The sequence below is a fragment of the Orcinus orca genome, chromosome 13 (genome assembly GCF_937001465.1).
Source record: "Orcinus orca chromosome 13, mOrcOrc1.1, whole genome shotgun sequence".
Classification (NCBI taxonomy): domain Eukaryota; kingdom Metazoa; phylum Chordata; class Mammalia; order Artiodactyla; family Delphinidae; genus Orcinus; species Orcinus orca.
Genome location: NC_064571.1, coordinates 71,697,830 through 71,719,768, shown reverse-complemented (window position 1 = coordinate 71,719,768; position 21,939 = coordinate 71,697,830). Strand labels below are relative to the sequence as shown.

The following is a 21,939-nucleotide window of genomic DNA, read 5'->3' as shown; positions in this document are numbered from 1 at the left end:
TTGCTGTGTAATAAGCCACTCCAAAACCAGTCGTTTAAGACGACAGTGATTTGTTATTTCTCATGACTCTGTGGGTGGGCTGGGTAGTTCCTCTTCTAGTTCTGCCTGGGCTCGCTCATGTGGCTGCATTCAGCTGCAGAGTTAGCTGGGCTGAAAGGTCCGAGCTGGTATCACTTACGTGTCTTGCAGTTGGCATTGGCTGTTGGCTTGGGACACTTTGGTATTCCTTCACATGGCTTTTTTCCCTTTCCTGGGCTAGACCGCCTTCCTCATCCAGTGGCGATCTCTGCATATCAAGAGGGCAAAGGCCAAAGTTGCAAGGCGTCTCAAAGCCTAGGCTCTGAAGCTGGCCCAATATCACTTTTGCCATTTTTATTGGTCAAAGCAAGTCACAAGATCATCCCAGATTCAAGGGACAATGAATGGCTAATAGACCATGGTATTCCTGGGAATAAGATAGATGGGGAGACAATAAGGATATTGCCTAACTTACATTAAAAAAAAAAAAAAAAGACCAAGATTGAATGTGGTGGACACACAGACACACACTAGGGTGAGCCACCTCCCCCCATTAGTCATATCTTGTATAATCTCCTGCCCTTGAAAACCTATGGCCTGCTTCTAGCCAACAGAGTATGGCAAAAGTGATAGGATTGTCACTTCTTTAATTAGGTTACATTATGAAAGACTTAGCCAACTGGACAAAGAGATCCTCCTGCTGGCCTTGAAGAAGCGAGCTGCTAAAAGGTGAACTGCCTATAAGAGAGAGGGCCTGTGCCAGAAGCAGCCCTCTTTGTCTTACTACTGCAAAGAACTGAGTTCAACCAACAACCATGTCGACTTGGAAGAGTACTCTAAGCTCCAGGAAGGAGCTCTATCCAGAAAGGAACGTAGCCCATCTGACACCTTGATTACAACCTTGTGAGACCCTGAGTGGAGGTTCCAGCTAAGCCATGCCTAGACTTCTGACCCTGGGAAACTGTAGGATAATAGCATGGGGTTTGTTTTAAGCTTCTGAGTTTGTGGTAGTTTGTTAGGCAAGAATATGAAACTGGTACAAGTGAGTAGAAACCTGAGGTCAGCCACTACGATGGAAATCACAATCCCTTACACAGTTTCCAGACCTGAGCCTGTTCTCACACCTAGAGCCCATCAATTGAAGGAGATGCCAAGTCTCTTTGAGGAAGAACCCTAAAATGCTGCAAAAATACACTAGCGATTCCCTTAATCTTTCCACAAAAGGACTTATGGTCATTTACTAGAATAACTGAACAATGGGGGAAAGGGAATATCGAGATCTTTCAAAAGCTCTGAGTTCACACTGATACCAGGAGACTCAAAACACCAGCATGGCCCCCTATTTGAGGATCTGCTGGATTGGAGCACTTGGTTCTCAGGCAAAGGCTTGGTAACCAAAGACTCAGACTCTTCAAGGACGGACTTCAGATAGTCCTCAAGGATGGAAGGCAAGTAACTGAGACCAGCAAAATGTTGACTGAGGATGAGGGGGGATCGAGAGTGAGTGGGAGAAGAGGGAGGTGATAAATAAAATAACAGTACAGCCGCAGGACAAGTGCGGTATAGGAACTGAGGCTGGTTCTATGAACTAGCCTCAATTTTTCTTTTCATGAAAAATTTTTCTTATTGAGCTATAATTGACATATAACATTGTGTAAGTTTGAGGTGTACAATGTGTTGGTATGATATATTTGTATATTGCACTATGATTACTACAGTAGTGTTGGCTAACATCTTCATCGGGTCACATAATTATCACTTCTTTTTGTATTGAGAACAATTAAGATTTAGTCTTAGTAATTTTGAAGTTTATAATACAGTATCATTGACTATAATCACCGTTGTACATTAAATTTCCAGAACTTATTTATCCACTAGTTGCAATGGCATACCTCTCTTTTCCCCAGTTTTATTGAGATATAACTGACACACAGCACTGCATAAGTTTAAGATGTACAACATAATGATCTGACCTACATACATCATGAAACGATTACCACAATAGGTTTAATGAACGTCCATCACCTCTGGAATACCTGTTTTTAACAGATATTGCCGGATTTCATTCTACTAAAAATAAACAGAGTTCTACCGTCAAAGTATGAAAATACTCATTCCACATCCCCAAATCACTCTTTGTGGCTGCCACTTTTTAAAAAATTTTATCACTTTGATAGGTGCCGCATATCTGTCAATTAATTACTTTTCATTTATACTATCCACACTTTATTTATTGTTTTACATCTCTAGTGGATTATAATTGCTTTACAATGTTGTGTTAGTTTCTACTGTACAACAGAGTGAATCAGCTATATGTATACCTATATCCCCTCCTTCTTGAGCCTCCCTCCCACCCTTCCTGTCAATTAAATTTATTTTAGATATCGCTGCTGGCTACCACTTGAAAGTGTCCGTGACAAAATAGACTTAATGTGGGATATGAGTAGGTCAGGGTGGAACGAGGTGTGACGGTTGTGCTGCGCCCATTCCCTTGACCTCCCTCACTCTGACGGCTGTTTCCTGCGGCACCTGCAACCCTGTGCCTCTAGGCTTTCTCTGGCCATAGGCGCGTATTTAACCCACACTGGGGGCAGGGTGCAATTGCCAGGCTGTTAATGTACTCAGCTCTCAAGCAATAACTGAAAGGAGTTGGTGTATAAATACCCCAGTTTCTTTGCTTCTCTGGGGGAGAGCTCTGTAACAAATGCTGCACAATCTCCTGGAGGATCCCGTGGAGGATCCCATAGAGGACCCCCAGTGGAGGACCCCTGCAGGAGCCCCCAGGGAGGACCCAGTGGAGGACCCCCATGGAGGACTCCCGGGGAGGACCCGGTGGAGAACCCTGTGGGGCTGAGCTCGGGTTAACTCCTCTGCCTGGCTTCCTCTCTCCTGTATTTCCTTCCTCACTCCGTGGCTGGTGCTTCCTGAGATCAATTCCCGATAAACTATTTGCATTTACTTTCTGGTTTCAGAGCCTGCTTTTGAGAATCCCAACCTAAGACTGCAATGAAATAAGTCTGGGAAACATGGCCCATTTCAGAATCTTGGGGTGGGGAGGCCTAGAGTTGAAAAATGCCCAGTGAGAATGCCTGCCCCACAACGAAGTGTAACAACATAGATGAATCTCACAAACGTAATGCGGAGTGACAGAAACCAGGCATAGACTGAGTACGTACTGTAGAGTTCCATCTATATAGAGTGCAACAGCAGACCACAGGGATGGATGCCATCAGAAGGCAGAATAGTGTTTACCCTTGGAGGGCCAAAGTCTGGCAGGCAGGATGAGGGGGGCTTCTGGACAGCTAGAATCATTGTTCCTTTATCTAGATGATTACATGAGTCTATCTGAAAATTCATCAGGCAAGTATGCTTGAGGTTTGTATAATTTTCTCTCTATATGTAATATTTTTTTAAGTTTTTAGAAATCCTTATTCTAATTCCTGTAGTGTAGTGACATAGATGATTAAAAATGGCTTCCAGAGGAAAACATTGGAAGAACACTCTTTGACATAAATCACAGCAAGATTTTTTTTGATCCACCTCTTAGGGTAATGGAAATAAAAACAAAAATAAACAAATGGGACCTAATGAAACTTCAAAGCTTTTGCACAGCAAAGGAAACCATAAACAAGACGAAAAGACAATGCTCAGAATGGGAGAAAATATTTGCAAATGAATCAACGGACAAAGGATTAATCTCCAAAATATATAAACAGCTCATGCAGCTCAATATTAAAGAAACAAACAACCCAATCCAAAAATGGGCAGAAGACCTAAATAGACATTTCTCCACGGAAGACATACAGCTGGCCAAGAACCACATGAAAAGCTGCTCAACATCACCAATTATTAGAGAAATGCAAATCAAAACTACAATGAGGTATCACCTCACACCAGTCAGAATGGGCATCATCAGAAAATCTACAAACAACAAATCCTGGAGAGGGTGTGAAAAAAAGGGAACCCTCTTGCACTGTTGGTGGGAATGTAAATTGATAACAGCCACTATGGAGAACAGTATGGAGGTTCCTTAAGGAACTAAAAATAGTATTACCATATGACCCAGCAGTCCCACTACTGGGCATATACCCAGAGGAAACCATAATTCAAAAAGACACATGCACCCCAGTGTTCATTGCAGCACTATTTACAATAGCCAGGTCATGGAAGCAACCTAAATGCCCATCGTGCCTGTCCCTCCTCCAGACTGCAAGCTCCTTGAAGACATGAACACTACTCTCTTGGTCTTTGTAACTCCAGTACCCAGCATGGTGCCTGGCCCATAATATTTGCTTCAAGCCAGAGTATTATTATTTCTAAGAGGTTCCCAAGGCCTTTCCATTGTTCTCCTTGTTGATCTAACCTTTTCTAAAGTTCAATGTCCTTTGCAAAGATGGTGTTTTTCCTCCCTGATCTGGGCTGGGGGTTGACCTGGTGTTTCAATCTGAAAGCTTTTAGAAACTGCTGGAGGCAGGATTAACTGGTTTAGAGCTTTTTTTTTTTTAATTCCAGGATTGATATAAAGCAGAAAGACTGAGGGAAGACAAAGCCACTTCGTCAATCAGCAGCCTGCTCCAGGATTCATGTGGTAAGAACTGTACAGAATTGAAAAGAAAGGGATGTTATCCTTGCCCTCTAATTGGATACAACTTACAAACCGTCTGGTTCTCTGAACATGGAACATGCTCCTAGTTTCCAAACTGTAATTAATAACATTTTGAACCATAGTTTTCAAGCATTTCTTTAACCTCAGAACTCCTTGTTCAGGCTTATCTAGCCTGCAAGATCAATGTGTTATACAGATAAAAGCTCTTGTGGAAGACGGTGAGCATATCCCTGGGGCCTGGTTCCACTGGGCTGTTTGCTAAGTCTGTGCCATGTGGCCCCTGAGACACAGAACTCAGGGCACCAGTTCAATCATTCATTCAGTCTGTCACCATTCAATGATTTATTGAGTGTCAGCTATGTGTTTGGTGCTAATAGCTCTGTGCTGAACAAGACAGATGGATTTCCATTCTTTTGGATTTCCATTTGGCAGGGGGCGGGTGGGGGAATGGGGGGGTGCGGGGGGGAACGAGGGAGAGAAGCAGTAATCATTATAAGCCAATGGTTCTCAAACTTTAATTTTCATCAGAATCACCTGGAGTGTTTGTAAAAATACAGATCTCTGGTCTCCACCCTCAGAATGTCCAGTGCAGTAGGTCTAGAGTAAGGCCTGAGACTATGCACTTCTAATAATTTCCCAGGTGATGCTAAAACTGCTGGTCCTGGGACCACACTGAGAACTATTATCTCAACAGTCAAATAAATAAAATACCTTCAGATAATGGTAAGCGCTATGCTTTTAGTAAATAAATTTAAAACCGTAATGGCATAGAAAGGGCAGCCAATTTAGACTGGGTGGCCAGGGAAAACTTCACTGAGGTGACATTTGATGTGAGACCTGAATGGTGAAAAGGAGCCAGCCATCTACAAGTCTGGGGGAAGGGCACCCCAAGACAAGGACATAGCAAGTACAAAGGCCCTGAGCAGGGAACAAGCATAGCATATCTGAGGGACAAAATAAAACATTAGAAGTGCCAGTGTAGCTGTAGAGTATTTTGAAGGGAGAAAGAGAGATACAAGATTGTAAAAAAGTATAGACAGGAATCAGATTGTGTAGGACCTTACAGACGGTTGTAAAAAGCCTAGTTTTTAAAGGGTAACATAAAGCCATTGGAGAGTTTTAAGCAGGGGAGTCGTATGATTTTATTTTACATTTTAAATATAAACACATTGCTATGAAATATCTTTTTGGCTATTGTGTGGAGAACGTACCATGGGGGGCAGGAGGGAAGGTGGAAGCAAAGATAGAAGCTGACAGACCAGTTAGGAGACTTGCAGCATCCTGAGCAGGATTTGATGGGGGAGGGGAAGCAGCAGTGGAAATGGGGAGAAATGGTAGCTAGGCGGTGGTGAGGAATTATTGATGGAATGATGCTTAGCCTAACGCCTTACTCCTTGTAGGTGTTCAGCAAGTAGTCACTGAATGAATGAATGAATGAATGAATGAATCTCCCTTCCTTTCTGAAACGCCATGATTATAATCCTTCACTTCACTAATGAATTGAAGAATATTGTAAATTATCATTCCTAAACTGGATTCCATTTTCTAATTGGGAACAGGGGTTTGAATAAGTGTGTGTGGGTGTATGTGAGTGCCTATTAGTTTGAGTATTTTTGGATATCATACCCCTCTCCATTCTCTAGCTCTCTTTTAAAATATTTCACTGCTACCCTCCCTCCCCCCACTTTTCAGAAGGAATGCAGGCTTTCTACAGCTCCCGAAGAATTATTTTCTCTTTGTAAAGCAAATTGACTGTGGGCGGCCTGGGATCTGCAGTTCCCCTGGGAGCTGTAAGGAGTCGGTCGGGGCTCTGCTTCCTGAGAAGAGGCTGGGAGTGACAACCGCCTCTTCCCTGCCGAACTGAGGGCAAAAATCACTTTATTCCTTTGGGCCGTTTTCACTGAACTGATTTTTATTACCGTTTCCACTGCATTTCTTGCAACTAGAATGAAATGCAATCAGAATGTGGGTTGAGTTTGACAAGCGGAAAGGGCCTCGAGCAACTACTGTGGCATACAACAGCCCTGATCTCTCTGCAAAAACAAAGATGAGTCAAGCAGCTTCTGCAGATCAAAGGGAACTGTCGTACTGCTCCTCTGACAGACAGCCTTGTTCGGTTGGGAAGAGGATCTCTGAAACACAAGTCATGCCTTCCAGTGCTAGCAAAACTTTTAGAATTCCCTGGGGAAATAAACCATTTTTCTCAGCATGAAGTTTCAAAAGTTAAATATGTAATAATAAAAGCAGAAAACCTGTTTTTCTTTGCAGAGATGGCATTGAAGTACTTGCATGAGTCAAAAGGATTCAAAGGGCAGCTTCCACTTGCTTTAGCTCCAAGGCTCCTGGAGGGTTCTGTCTGGTGCCTGAGCACAAAGCTCTTTCTGCTGGTTCCTGCTCATCTCCCACCACTTCATCGCTCTTGTTCGTGGTCCTTTCCTGGTACAGTGGTTTCTAGATGATGGCCTTGGATAACTCTCTCACATCTTTCTTTATCTTTTTCCCGCAAACCCATTTCTTCTCTCTCTCTAAGAGTATCTTAACCAGCCAAGTACAAAACCAGCCAAATTGCAGAACTTTTTTATATGTTTGCTATTAGTTTTACATAAAAAACTATAATGTTTTACATGTAAACTTATAAACTATTAGTTCTTCATTCTTCATTAAAAATGTAGACAGGTAAAATATATTATCATTTCTTTCTCAAAAGATAAAAAAATTCTGTTTTCTTTGTTTTTTTGTTTTTGAGATTTTTTTCTTTTATTTTATTGAAGTATAGTTGGTTTACAATGTTGTGTTAGTTTCAGGTGTACAGCAAAGTGATTCAGTTATACATATATACAAATCTATTCTTTTTCATATTCTTTTCCATTATAGGTTATTACCAGATATTGCATATAGTTCCCTGTGCTATACAGTAGGTCCTTGTTATCTATTTTGTATACAGTAGTGTGTATATGTTAATTCCAAACTCCTAATTTATCCCCCGCCCCGCCCTGTTTTCTTTTTAAAGTACTGATTTCCCCGCTGTGGGCCACTGGCTCCAGTGACGGAGAGAGAGAGAGACACAGAGACAGACAGAACTGTAGAGAGGAAGGAAGGAAGGAAGGAAGGCCAGCCCCATGCATTTAAATTCCCTCCTGTGAGAGCAGCCTAATTGTGTCATCAGACTTCATGCCTGTTTTAAATAAAGGTGTTTTTTTAATCAGCTATATTCCAGGGTTGGCACTGGCTTGAGAAAGGGAGGTCACACAGGCTTGGCATCAAAAATGAATGTCTGTGTGAATATGTGGGATCTAGAAACTCTTCATCCTCTTTGGAGAGAGACCGAACACAGGGCGGTGTGAGGAAGCACGTGTTCAAAAAGCATCTTGTTTTTTTTTTGGTAAGTTCATTTATTAATTTATCTTTGTCTGCATTGGGTCTTCGTTGCTGCGCACAGGCTTTCTCTAGTTGTGGCGAGCGGGGGCTACTCTTCCTTGTGGTGCGTGGGCTTCTCATTTTAGTGGCTTCTCTTGTTGCAGAGCACAGGCTCTAGGCACACAAGCTTCAGTAGTTGTGGTGCGCGGGCTCAGTAGTTGTGGCTCATGGGCTCTAGAGTGCAGGCTCAGTAGTTGTGGTGCATGGCCTTAGCTGCTCCGCGGCATGTGGAATATTCCCGGACCAGGGCTCGAACCGGGGTCCCCTGCATTGGCAGGTGGATTCTTAACCACTGCGCCTCCAGAGAAGTCCCAAAAAGCATCTTTGAAAGGGAAGATTTCCAGCCAAATAGAGCACACATTCTACACAGTACCTGATGTGTAGCATGGGTGTGTATACCTGTGTGTACCCATATGAGTGTACACACACATATATACACACACATACACACATACACCCCACAGGCTAAGCAGCAACGTTCTGGAGAAGCTCAGGCTTCCATGAATGCTGCCTTTGAACAGGAGCTGGGCACAGTCCCAGAGTGGGTTGGGTAGCTCTTAGCTGCCCATTCGTAATAGTGGCTCAATACATAGATCAAAATATTAAAATTATTTACCTAGGTATTGTTTAATTTCATGTGCGTGTGAACATACGTGTATATGTTCATTTATTTATTTCAGATTTATTGACTTGGTAGGTTTTAATCTTATAATTAAAAAAGGTTCACATCGGGGCTTCCCTGGTGGCGCAGTGGTTGAGAGTCCGCCTGCTGATGCAGGGGACACGGGTTCGTGCCCCGGTCTGGGAAGATCCCACATGCCGCAGAGCGGCTGGGCCCGTGAGCCATGGCCGCTGAGCCTGCGCGTCCGGAGCCTGTGCTCCGCAACGGGAGAGGCCACAACAGTGAGAGGCCCGTGTACCGGAAAAAAAACAAAAACAAAAACAAAACAAAACAAAAAAGTTTCACATTAAGGAATTTATCCGTGGTGATACTGTTGTTGTCAATTCTCTTTATCAGAAGGAGAGAAGTCTTCAGAATGCACGTTGGAGGGGAAGTGGTATGGAGGGGAGAGCAGGAAAAGCAGGGCTAGGGTACCAAGGGGAATGCAAAGTTGCTTCCTATCTTGAATCGCTGCCATAAAATCTCTGCCTACACCTAAGGGGGCTGAGGTGGATTTACTATGAAGATACTGAAGCTTAAACCCCAAGACACCCTGCTTGCAGGGTCCAGTGACAGGCCCTGACAATGTAATCATATAGGCGTATGTTTCTTTAAAAATTCTAAAAGTAAATGGTAACTAGAGTTTTTGTGGTGATCATTTTGAAATGTATGGAAACATTGAATCACTATGTTGTGTACCAGGAAGTAACATACTGTGGTAGGTCAGTTATACTGCAAAACGAAGAAACAAACTCATAGAAAAAGAGATCAGATTTGTGGTTACGGGTTGCAGGGAGCTGGGGAGGTGGCGGGGAACCTGGTTGGATAAATGTAGTCAAAGGTACAAACTTCCAGTTAGAAGATAACTAAGTACTAGGGATGTAATGTTACAACATGATAAATACAATTAACGCTGCTGTATGTTATATATGAAAGTCGTGAAGAGAGTAAATCTTAAGAATTCTTATCACAAGGAAAAAATTTTTTTTCTATTTCTTCAATTTTGTATCTATATAAGATGATGATGTTCACTAAACTTATTGTGGAAATGATTTCATGATGTATGTAAGTCAAGTCATTATGCTGTATACCTTAAACTTATACAGTGCTGTACGTCAATTATACCTCAATAAAATTGGGGGAGTCCCCTGGTAGTCCAGTGGTTAGGACTCTGAGCTTTCATTTCAGAGGGCGCAGGTTCAATCCCTGGTCAGGGAACTAAGATCCTGCAAGCCCTGCGGCCAAAAATAAATAAATAAATAAAATTGAAAAAAAATTTTCTAAAAGTAAGATATTTTTACTGTAGTCACTTAAAACCACTGTCTCCATTCATTCCTAGTTCCCTTATACCGTCAAGACATGGCTGCATGCATTTTTAGTTCTAGCTAAAAGGAAGGAAGTTGAGTTGGGGACATATTTAGTTTGGTTTAATGGGATATATTTAGGTGGTTCACAGTCTAGATGTATAGATAAATGTATAGATAAATATTGGTAGCTAACCTAGTGTAGGAAGGGCTGCCAGGAATACTCCCATCACTCACTCTGCCAACTCACCCACGATGGTGGTAAAACATGAAGGTTCAGGGCCAGAGACCATAAACTGATAACAAAGAGTTCCCCAGTGCCTGGCACCAAACCTTGGTGGGTAGTGAAGGAGAGACAAGGTCTGAAATTTACAAAGCCAAAAGCTGGTCTGTAGAAAACTCTTCCAGTTGTCAGACAGCAAAACAGTATAAGTGGACTGTTTGGTTCTCATCAATCCCTGATCAACATGGAAGTTCCCTTCTGTCAGGAATGTACATGACATAGTGCATATAATCACAAACACACCATTCATTTTTTCCCTCTCTTTGATGGAACTTGTGCAAAAGAGAATTTATAGGAATTCTTGTGTTTACAGGGACAGTCTTGTAGTACTAAAAGAGCTAGTACATCTGTGTGTATGTTGTATGTTTTCTGCATCCCCCCGAATGCTGACTTATGAAGATATAAAAAATTAATAATAAGCCATTACAATTAGGACATTGTTAACAAACTGGTTAATGAGCATGAGCATTATTATTTCAAACAGTATCTAAGATTAGTTATTGCACACACACACGAATAACTTGAAATGCCCTGAGATCCTCTAGTGCATGTATGAAAGTAATTTTATAGAGGTTTTCCCAAAGTTAATCATAATTCTAAAAATTTATATGACATTACCAATAATGAATTGAAGCAGAAAGAAACTTTCCTAAACTCTCAATAATATAAAAAATTTTAGTCAACCATTTTAAAAGAAAGACTGAATTATGTTTCTGGTTTTTTTGGCTAGAAAATAGCATAAAATTATTGTCGTATTCAGACACATCCAAAAAGTGCACAGTCGGAAAATGCAGGGAAAAAGTTTTAGAGAGGTCTGTCAGGTATTTAAATAATATTTGTGATGTTGTGGTATTTGTCAGCTTCTAAATTGTGTAATTTGTGATTTATTTTCGCATTCTACGTATTCACTCCCATACCTAATTTTGTTTCATTATTTTCTCTCTTTTTCTTGGTAAGAGTTATCCTTCCTCTCTCCAAAATTGTATAAGGTCCAAGTCCTGCAAATCTTGGCTCTGCTGTCTGTGGCAGAGACACATCTGGACTTTGCAGAGGCCATTATATGAGGAGCCCAGAAAATACAGGGATTACCTTGTGACCAGAAACAGAGCCAATTCATACAGCTGTGCCTTAATAAAACCTCTGATTATTAGCCACTCAGAATAAAGACAAAGATTCGACCTTGAAGGTAGGTGTGAGAAAGTTCTGGCCAATGGGATTATGCAACTTCCAGGTTCACATTAAGGAACAGGGCATGCCCTCTACTCCTCCTTTTCTCCCTTCCTGGGTACCTGAGCGAAGATGTAGTGATGAGTATCTTGGCCCTGTGGACAAGGACAACACTCTAAAGATGTTGGATCAACAAGGTCGGAGTGTAGGTCTCTAATCCCATGGAACAGCCCTATCAGTCAGCAAACCAGCCGTGGTCCCCGTATAGCCATGTTACTATACGAGAGAGTAATGAAACTTCTGTTTTGTTTGAGCCCCAGTTATTTGGGATCTCCATTTAGGCAGCTGACCTGATATCCCGACACAACTATAATAATAACCCATTACACGTATAGGGCTCTTTATTCTTTGTAAATTCTGGAGCGCCTCTTATCATGAGTAAGTGCTGGTGAGGGGGTGGGGTGGGGAAAGGTCATCATTTAGATGAACCAGGGAGTTGGATGACTTGCCTAGGGGCACACGGGAGATGGGCATGCTACAGCCAATGCACCGGTGAGGACCAGCCCCAGGTGGAAGCCAGATGTGTGCACAGTGAGCCTGGGTGGTGAGCACACTGGGTGTTTCTGCTCTTAGCATTCAGAAAGAATTTCTCCCTGACTATTCAATTTGCAAACCCCTAGAGTAGGGACATCCTACTTTTCACATCCTACTTCACATCCTTTCTTTTCTCATCATCTTGTCCTTTTCTAGATTTGCTGCAGCACACAGAGAGGGATATAAAACAACGGGAGTGTTTTTGCTTCAAATATAATGTCTCCTTCCCCACCCCTCACCTCCCAGTTCCCTCCTTTGTTTCCTCCCTCCTTAGTAATTCCATCATTAGGCATGGCTGCGCAGACCACGGCCTGGTGGAGGTGTTGGCGCTCATGTGAGGAAGACAGCTGAGCAGGGTGGCAGCCCTGTGTGGGTCAAGAAATTGGCCACAAACAAGGGAATTGGGCAAATAAGTAAATACAGTATATTGAGGTTAGTGGGAGCCAGGTTTCTCAACTGTCAGAGAAAAGAGTTATAAAGATGAAAAACAGGAACTCTAGATGTTTGTTGGAATTGGGGGAATCAGTGTGAACTCAGATGCAAACTCAATTCAATTGTAAAGTGTGTGTGTATCTTTGTATATACTATATATATATATATATATATTTTTAATTCAAGCTCTGTCCATTGAGAACTCCTGGGAGTACAGACTGCCATTAGAAATAAGTGTACCATTCTCCATTAAAAGGAATCAGGACTCTTGTGATAAGTCTGGAATATCTTTCTGTGCCAGAAAGTAAGAATGTATACAAAAAGTAATGGGAACATTTCAAAAGAACACAGAAGCCAGCTTGAAGGCACTGCCACTGATCAAATCTGGGATAATTTGAGTGTCAAAACAAATCATAGTAATAATGGATTACAACCCACTGAATATAATAAGAATCCATGAGTCCATATTGATATAAATAAACAAAGAGATAAGGAGAAGAGAAAGCAGCTTCTAACAAGTTAATGCCAACTAATAAATGTAAGAAAAATAATGGAAGTCAAAAGCCACTGTTTGGCAACCATACAGTAATAATCAATTCAAGGAGGAAATTATCAATGGACATTAAAACCATGGGTAAAACTTAGAGGAGTGGAATATTACATAATTTCACAATATCCCCTCACAAGATGCTTATTAATTACTAATGGATATACAGCAGAAACTAACACAACACTGTAAAGCAATTATACTCCAATAAAGATGTTAAAAAGAAAATTACAAATGGATAAAGAGTGACTACTTTACAATAGAGAAGCCTGGCAGACACCACCTTAATAAACGATCAAACTGGGACTTCCCTGGTGGAGCAGTGGTTAAGAATCTGCCTGCCAATGCAGGGGACACAGGTTCGAGCCCTGGTCCGGGAAGATCCCACATGCTGCGGAGCAAGTAAGCCCAAGCCCCGCCAACTACTGAGCCTGTGCTCTAGAGCCCGTGAGCCACAACTACTGAGCCCGTGAGCCACAACTACTGAGCCCGCATGCCACAACTACTGAAGCCTGCGTGCCTAGAGGCCGTGCTCCGCAACAAGAGAAGCCACTGCAACGAGAAGCCCACGCACCGCAACAAAGAGTAGCGCCGCTCACCGTAGCTAGAGAAAGCCCACCCGCAGCAACAAAGACCCAATGCAGACAAAAATAAATAAATAAATGAATTTTTTAAAAAAAGGCACTTCAATAAATAAATAAATGATCAAACTTAACATCACCGGTAATAGGACAAAGCCATGTCATCATGTTCCACCTAATGGGATACAGTAAAAGGACGACAGCATCACTTCTGTGCATCACCTGAATCTAATCATGGGAGATATCAGACAAACCTGAATCGAGGGACAGTCTACAAATTAACTGGCCTGTAATATTAAAGAATATTAAAGGCGGCATAAAGGTCAAGAATGGACTGAGGAATTCTTCTAGATAGGGGACTAAAGAGACATGATAACTAAATACAACACATGATCCTGGATTGAATCCTTTTGCTATAAAGGTTTTTCTAGGGTCAGTTGGCAAAACTTAAATGAGGTCTATGGGCTAAGAGTACATGGTAATTCTTAGTGTGATACCCACAACTTTTCTGTGAGTTTTAAATTATTTTTTAAAAACCAAATAAAATAAACACACAACAAAAAACATAACCAGTGTGTCTAGCAAATAAGTCCTTATGCTCTCCAGGCCCAGCTTGCACACCATTTGTGTGACTTTCTGGAAATCACTTTCTTTTTCTGGGTCTACTTTTTCTTATTGCAAAATGGGAGCTTTGGATGTTAACAAATAATCCCTTTGGTTTTCTAGACCAAACAAGGTAGCAGCCTCCCCCGGGCCAGTTGTAAAGAAAGGACTTGTGGTTGAACACAGGGGCTCCGAGGTGCCCTCCAGTGGCTCTGTGCCCTCTGCCTCTACCACCCCCGAGGAGGGCAGTCCTGGTGTTTACACAAGCAGGTGGCCCCAGTGCCGGTGCTTGAAGGGCAGGCCCAAAGGAGTATGACACAAAATCACAAATGGCTGCAACTAAGATTCTCATACTTGAGTGAGCGTTCATTGGAATCACCTTCAGAATCCTGGCAAATCCCGTTTCACATGCAGATTCCTGGCAAGTCCCCCCTAACACTGACTTAAACCCCTGGGAGTTTGTCTGGCACCATTAGAAGTCTAGAAGTGGACAGACCCAAGCTGATGCAGCAGCGCAAACCCTGCCAGGGACTTGGGACTCACGGTCTCTCCACTCCATCAACCTTTACGTGTTATGCTTGTTGCCTCAGGGTTGCAATATCTTTGAACAAGCCTGACATACTCTCACCCATGAAGTTTGCATTTCTTTCCCTCTCCTGGAGTCCACTTCCTTACCTCCTTCAGGACTTTGCTCCAATGTCATCTTCTTAGTAAGTGACTAATAAGGGGGTGACTACAACCCCCCAATCCCTTTCCATCACCACCACCATCAGTACCTAGAACTCCCCGTCTCCCTTCTCTGCTTTATTTTTCTTGGCCATTCACATTGTCATCTGACCCTGCAATAGTTTTTTTTTGTTTAATGTTTTTCTCCCCACCCTAAAATTAAGCACTGTGAAGACAGGGGCTTCTGTCTGTTCTATTCATTGCTGTATTCCCAGCACTGAGAACAGTACTTGGAATATACGGGTAACAGGTGCTCAGTAAATATTTGTTCAATGAAAGAATGTACTTCAGGAGGTACATTTGAATTCTGGGCAGGAAGAGGATATGGGAAGAGGAGAAATGGGTGATATCTATAATAGGAAAAGCAAAAACATTTCCAGAAATCCCTAGCCAACTTCTACTTGCATCTCCTGAGCCAAAACCATGCCCCATGGCCACCCACTGGTGCAAGGGAGTCTGGGAATATGAGTATTTTTAGTTGGGTGCACTGCCCTCCTTGAACAAAATTATTTTGTAAGTAAGGAGGAAGGGAAAAATGGATATTGGAAAGGCAACTTGCAGTGTCCACCTCATGGATCTATCCTGGATCTAACAAAGCAGAACCTCTGAGGGTGGTATTTTTGGTGCAGCTGATCTGTTATAAGAAAAATGGCCAGAAAGAAAGGATGAGCCCAGAGCAAATTTTTCTTAAGCCATCCTGGGTGATGAATACACTGGTTGTGAACATCTGTTTTGTTGACTTCCCAGAGCACACTCCACCCCAACTGCTACCCCCATCAACTTTTTTGAGGAATATCTTTATTTCCACCATCACCACCCCATGTACACATGGGTACTGCAGTAGGATTCTTGGAGGTCTTGTTCATATATCATGTTCCCACCCATCTAACCCAAACCACTGAATTGGAATCACATTCCCATGAAGTTGGCACTGGGACTTCTAAGTCTCTCCGAATGACTGAGTCATGTAAACAGAGCTGCTGGCAGGCGTATATTCTAAGTCACAGACTGGAGCAGCTGAGGAAACAGCATGAACCCCACCCAGAAAGTACAGTGAGATAGAGAGGGTCTTTGTGGGGTCTGAGTCCCTGGCACTAGGTCGTTCCTGAGAACTGGTTCTGTCCTTGCCCATGGTGTCCACAGCATGCTTCTGTGTCCTTATTTCGTTCAGGCCAACTTAAGCGAATCTTTAGTAGTGGCCAAGAGTTCTAACTAACACACACCTAGACCTAGGCGTCTGAAAACAGAAAGAAGTAACTCTGGAGGTCAGGTGCCCAGGCTTGGAGAAAGAAGAGAAATACGGCAGTTGCCATATTGACAAGCAAGGGGACCCCCAGCCAAGGGTGAGTTCCAGCCCCCTGGCTGGTCTGTGGAACTCTAGAACCGCCTATCTCAGCCACACAAGTGAGCCCACGGCTAACGGGAGGAATGAGTGGTATTAAAATAGGACCTCAAGGTTAAGGGTTTGGTGATTTGGTTTTATTCCCACCACTCTGCCCTTCTGTCCCTGGCTTGCACTACTTGTAGAACATGTAGGGTGCCTATCAGTCCTGAGGTGCAGATGCACTAGAGGCACAGAATCAAAAAATACAGGCTTTAGCGTCTGGGAGTCCAGCTTCATCACTAACCCTGTGTCTTTAGCCAAGTTAGTTAATTTCCCTAAATTTCATCAGTAAACCAGTGACAACCATTCCCACCTGGGAGGATTAAACGACTATGGGTGTGTAAAGTACCTAACAACACCTGGCAAATCCCTCAAGCAGCAGAGCCCTGGAACCCCTTTGGATCTCAGGGCTGCAGCTGACACAGAGGCAGGAGGCCCCTCCAGGAGAAGCATCAGTGCCACAATGGGCACGCGGCCATGCCCTGTGCACCAGGCTAACCTCAGTGCTCTCCCAGGAGTCAGGGCCTCGTGTTTGTTGGTTTGTTTTTGGCCGCAGCACGCAGCTTGTGGGATCTTAGTTCCCTGACCAGGGATCGAACCCGGACCCCTGGCAGTGGAAGCGCCGAGTCCTAACAACTGGACTGCCAGGGAATTCCTTGGGCTTCGTGTTTTTTGCAGCAACTACTTCTCATTTCCTGTAAGACTTCCACGCTACAGGGAGCCGACAACTAGAACCCAGAGGGAGGGAAAAAGGCCCTGGGAAGACAGGATAAGGGGAAGCTAGTCTTGAATCATTTTAATTCAGCACCTACCACGTGCCAGTCTTATCGATGTGCTTTACACACATTATTGGCTGTTTTAATCTCTCTTGGCTGATAAACGGAGGAGCAGAAGGGGCACAGCTGTTAAATGATATTGACAGCTCATCTGGACAGGCAGTTCTGAAATCTGCTAATAGCTCAGAATTAACTGGGAGAGAACCGCTAGCTTAGAACATGAACAGCTGCTGCCATGGCTCGGGCACAGACTTCAGACTGGAGCCTGAGCCCTGCCCCCTCCGCCCTGATGCTCAGACGGAGCCCCTTTTATTAAGCAGCCAGTTCTTTTCCCAGGTGCTGATCACTGCAGCTGGGCTCCAAATACTCTTGAACCCCTCTTGGAAAAAACAAGGAAGAGAGAGAAGGGAGAACACAAAAAGAGAAGTAGAAAGAGTCAGAGGGAAGAGAAGGCAGGCCACCAACTCTGTAACGATACTCATTCCTTTATTATCGACTGCGTTAATTAGAACAGGGCTGGAGCCTGCAGGTTGCTGGCAGCACTGAGCTGCAGGTGCATTTCAGCTCAACAGAGAGATCTCATCCTAAGCCAAGAAGACAGAGGGTAATGTTTTATATATATATTTATATATTCCATATGTCCTGTATCGTCATATGTATAGAGTGACAAGAATGGGCCACAGCATTGCTAACTGTTGTCCTAAATGAAGACCATAGCAACAGACACGGAAATTTGGTCCTAACCAAGGCCCTTACTTTGTCAACCAAGTGTTTGATACATCAAAAGGAAAAGAAGAGAGAGAGAGACAGAGAGACCGAGATCCAGCCACCCCGGTGGCCCTGTTCCCAGCATATCTTACACTGAGTGTAGAGTGTCCCCCGTGGAGGTAAACGCACACACAAACACGCACACACATACACACGTACACAAAACTGCAGGCAGGAGCTCCTCCTCTGACCACACCTTGGGCCCAGCCCTCAGACAGGGGGTGAAGAAGCTGGGTATATTGTGCTATGAGACTGTGAGGGTCAAGTGACCAGACAACGCAGAGTCGATGTGTCCAGGTGATGAACGGGGCTAACACGTGCGGCTTCATCCACAAATGAGAAAGAGGTCAGTGGGAGAGGCTGCTCAGCGCAGGACTGGAGGTCCCTCTGTGCCCAGGCCCTCTGGGAAATTTCTACACACTGGTCTCGTCCCAGCCACAGCCGAAGCTCTGATCTGAATCCTGAGTCTCAAATAATCTCCTGGGCTCTGATGAGAAATGTTATTTCCTTGAAGGACAGAAGCAAGTGGCAACTGAGTGGCCCAGCTACCTGGTCCCGTAGTTACGGCAGCGATGACAGCATCACTGAATTAAACTAAACCATAGCTTGGTCCTTAGAGCAGAACTTGAACTGTGCAAGAAGCTTTCAGTTCCTGATGGAAAGAGAAAAACCAGGCAGTCAGCCCCTACCGCCACCTCCCACGCCCCCAATTTCATGTCAGTTTCATGCCTTTCCCCCAGTGACAAAACTCCTCATGTTCTAGGAACTGGAGACTCCATTATCAGGTCGTTTTGAAATCCCAAACCACATGTTTTCATTCATGATTACCTCTTTACCCTTCCACTAAACTATACAATTAAAAGGTAAGTCAATGAAAATTAACCTCTCTTTTTTTGGTAGAAATTTACTCGAGTTACCTGGAGACATACCGGGTTGTCACAAAGGAAAGTGAGGAGTACTTCCCTAGGGACCAATTTGCACAATGCTGAAGAAAAGGTCAGTCTTGTCAACAAAACAGTGCCCAGCAAACGTGATTCAGAAACAGGGGTAACAGGCAGAGTTGGCAGGTTGCGCCTGGGCCTCCATCTCCTGTGCTCAGTGAGGGGGAAAAGCAACAGATTCTGTGGTACCTTTGTTTAGCCAGAGGGAGAAGGATACTGATCCCTTCCACTGTGAACGGGGATCCAGGCAGCTGCAAGGAAAATGATGAAAGCAGGAAGGAGCAGCATCTCGAAGATGGGGAGCTGGCCTGATTGCTTGTCGGCCAAGGTTAGTTCTCCGAGGGGACAGAAACAAAGGGCCGTCCCTCGATGACTGTCCACATTGTCTCTATTACTGTTCCATTTCCTGAAGGTCCCAAGGACGCAGCAACCGGTGGGGTCACAATTCGCATCCACGGGTTGGGAAGGTGGGCAGGAAGCAGAGTTTGGGAAGCCACGAGTTCTCGCCAAAGCTGAAAAGCATGGACCGTGTGGCTGAGGTCACTGGAGTCCTTGAAAAGGAGCCCAAGAAACCGAAAGAGGTTGTTTGCGACCCAGAAAGTGGAGAGCGGTCTCTGTCCGCCGGAAGCACAGGCTCAACACCACCAGGATGGACGTCTCTTGGCCTCGGTGGACACCTAGCATTTTTCTAGTCCCAGAAAGTGCTCAGGAGCTGCTTACCGGCAGTGCAGGAGGAGATGGGAGATTACGGAGCGCGCTGGGTAGAAAAAGCACTCTCTTCTCAGGCCCCGCCGCCCTCCCTCCTGGGGGCAACTGACAGGGAGGAGCATGAGGTCTGACTGGGGCGGAGGGGGGTCTAAAGTCAGGAGACGAGGAGGCTGTGCGGCGACCATGGCAAGCTCAGGCGAGGGCACCTCTCCCACAAGAACTGGGCTCCACGAATAAATAACATTAATTAAATAAAGGAGGCTGAGAGCCAGCAGAGGCACGGTCTGCCAGATTCTCGCCCCGCACACATATGCACATGCGCACACACACACGCACGCACGCACGCACGCACACCGAGCGTCAGGCGAGATGATCCAGGGTTGGCTGCCCCGTCCCTGGGGTCTGGGGGATGGGCAGCCCGACTGAAGGTTGTCACTCGTGGTCTAGCGCTGTCGTGGGGAGCAGAGCAGCGGAGGCCAGCGAGGCGTGTGCAATGGAAGGTGGAGGCCGCTGAGGACTCTGGCACCTGCAGGGGAAGGGGATGAGGTGGGCGAGAGCGGAGGGTGGGGAAGTGCAGGAAACAGAAAAGTGAGGACTTTTCTTTCCCTCATCCTCTCGCTGTAGAAGTTGGCTCCCACAGCCCCAGTTTTCACTCTCCCTTCATGCCCTTTGGGTACAACCCAAGCCCTCCTCAGCCTCAACCAGCCCATGGGGTTACCATGCCTTCTAAGTCTACTGCCCACTCTGACCGTGATGGTACTGACCAGGATCTGGACTTTCGGACTTTAGATGTGGAAGGTCTTTCCAGAAAGCTGTCCAACCGCATGAGTCTCTCCATGTGTAATGCACGGGGGTCTTGTTCTTGATCATGAGAGAATTCCATCTCAAAGACCGCTGGAGGGGACACATCCAACTCCAGAAACATGATGTTCTCGGCCTGTGGTGGGAATATCAGGCCAGACGTGAGCACTGGCCCTGATGCCTGCATCTTCTGGGCACTTGGGAAATAACGGGAGTAGCAAGGGTGATGAGGCAGGTAGAGGAAGCAGAGGTTGTGAGCATCACCTCCCTTGGGCGCTCTCTCCCCTCCCCCCTTCTACTTCCCAGCTTCTTACCCTATACCTGGGGTGTGACCCCATTGCCATGGCAACCCGAGCATACTGGCTGATAGGCCTCTTGTAGCCCACTGCAGATGTTGGCCGCTTCTTCATTTGGCTGTTACTGCTGTAGGGAAGAGGCTATATTTAAATCTATTTCCTCCGAACACAAAGGGAAAATGATATCATGATGGGTTAAGCACCATTCAGGTAGTCAGTAGGCCCTGCAGACTGCAGGTTCTGGAATTTTCTTTTCTTTGCTCTAATACAACCTGACAGCTCAAAATAGTATAACACAAGGAGACACATATTTCTCCACTCTTGTTGCTTCAATTATTTTCCACAGTGAAAAGGTTTGACTAAAGGCTGGAAAAAAGAAAGGAAATCCAATCTTATTTTTAGCTGTCAGACTCGTAGACTGACTTCACACGCTATATAAAACCATCAATTAGTGGTTCTGCTTTTCATTTTCCTTCATAGGATTTAACACAATAAAATGATTAGAAACTCAGGCTTGAACTGCAGGTGTTCCAAACTAGCCAAAACAATCTTGAAAAATAACAAAAGTAGAGGATTCACATTTCCCAGTTTCAAAACTTATTTCAAAGCTATAGTAACCAAGGCTGTGTGATACTGGCAGAAGGACCGACCTATGGACCAATGGAATAGAATTGAGAATCTAGAAATAAACCCTCATATGGGGTGGGCCAAAAAGTTGGTTCAGGTTTTTCCGTAAGATGTTACTGAAAAAGCCGAACGAACTCTTTGGCCAGCCCAATATTTTCAGTCAATTGATTCTCTATAAGGCTACCAAGACCATTCAACAGGGAGTGAACAGTCTCTTCAGCAAATGCTACAGGGACAACTGGATATCCACACACAAGAAAATGAAGTTGGACCCTTCCCTTGTACCATATATAAAAAACTAACTCAAAATTAATCATAGACTTAAATGTAGGAGCTAAAACTATAAAACTCTTAGAATAAAACAAAGGAGTAAATCTTCATGACCTTAGATTAGGCAATGGTTTCTTAGATATGACATCAAAAGCCCAAGCAACCAAAGAAAAAATAAATAGGACTTCATTGAAAACTAAAAATTTCTGTGCTTCAAGGGACATCATAAAAAAAGTGAAATAACAATCTTCAAAATGGGAGAAATTACTTGCAACTCATAAATGTGATAAAGGACTTATATCTAGAATATATAAGTAACATTTACAAATCAAGAATAAAAAGACAAATAACCCTGTTTAAAAATGGACAAAAGATCTGGGTAGCCATTTCTCCAAAGAAAATATACAAATGGCCAATAAGCACAAGAAA

The 21,939-nt window shown here is 44.1% G+C and overlaps 2 protein-coding genes across 7 annotated transcripts in view; both read right to left on the bottom strand.

Annotated features, from left to right (window-relative positions):
* DTNB (dystrobrevin beta) overlaps nt 1-21,939 on the bottom strand; it is a 608,309-nt gene that overhangs the window by 433,240 nt on the left and 153,130 nt on the right. The window contains exon 1 of one of the 2 annotated variants that reach the window (XM_049695721.1): nt 8,858-17,422. The exons of the other annotated variant lie outside the window; for it this stretch is intronic. Within the exon in view, the coding sequence (XP_049551678.1) occupies nt 8,858-8,888 (31 nt within the window). The 5' untranslated portion in view covers nt 8,889-17,422. Of the gene's footprint in view, nt 1-8,857; nt 17,423-21,939 lie in introns of those variants that run through there. 2 annotated transcript variants of the gene reach the window in all.
* KIF3C (kinesin family member 3C) overlaps nt 17,567-21,939 on the bottom strand; it is a 39,834-nt gene continuing 35,461 nt past the window's right edge. For 3 of the 5 annotated variants that reach the window (XM_049695718.1, XM_049695719.1, XM_004268103.4), the window contains 3 exons: nt 20,632-20,740; nt 20,281-20,453; nt 17,567-20,042 (listed from right to left, as the gene is read on the bottom strand). In XM_049695718.1, the coding sequence (XP_049551675.1) occupies nt 19,949-20,042; nt 20,281-20,453; nt 20,632-20,740 (376 nt within the window). In that variant the 3' untranslated portion in view covers nt 17,567-19,948. The remainder of the gene's footprint in view (nt 20,043-20,280; nt 20,454-20,631; nt 20,741-21,939) is intronic. The other 2 variants (XM_033425091.2, XM_033425092.2) reach the window with 2 other exon arrangements.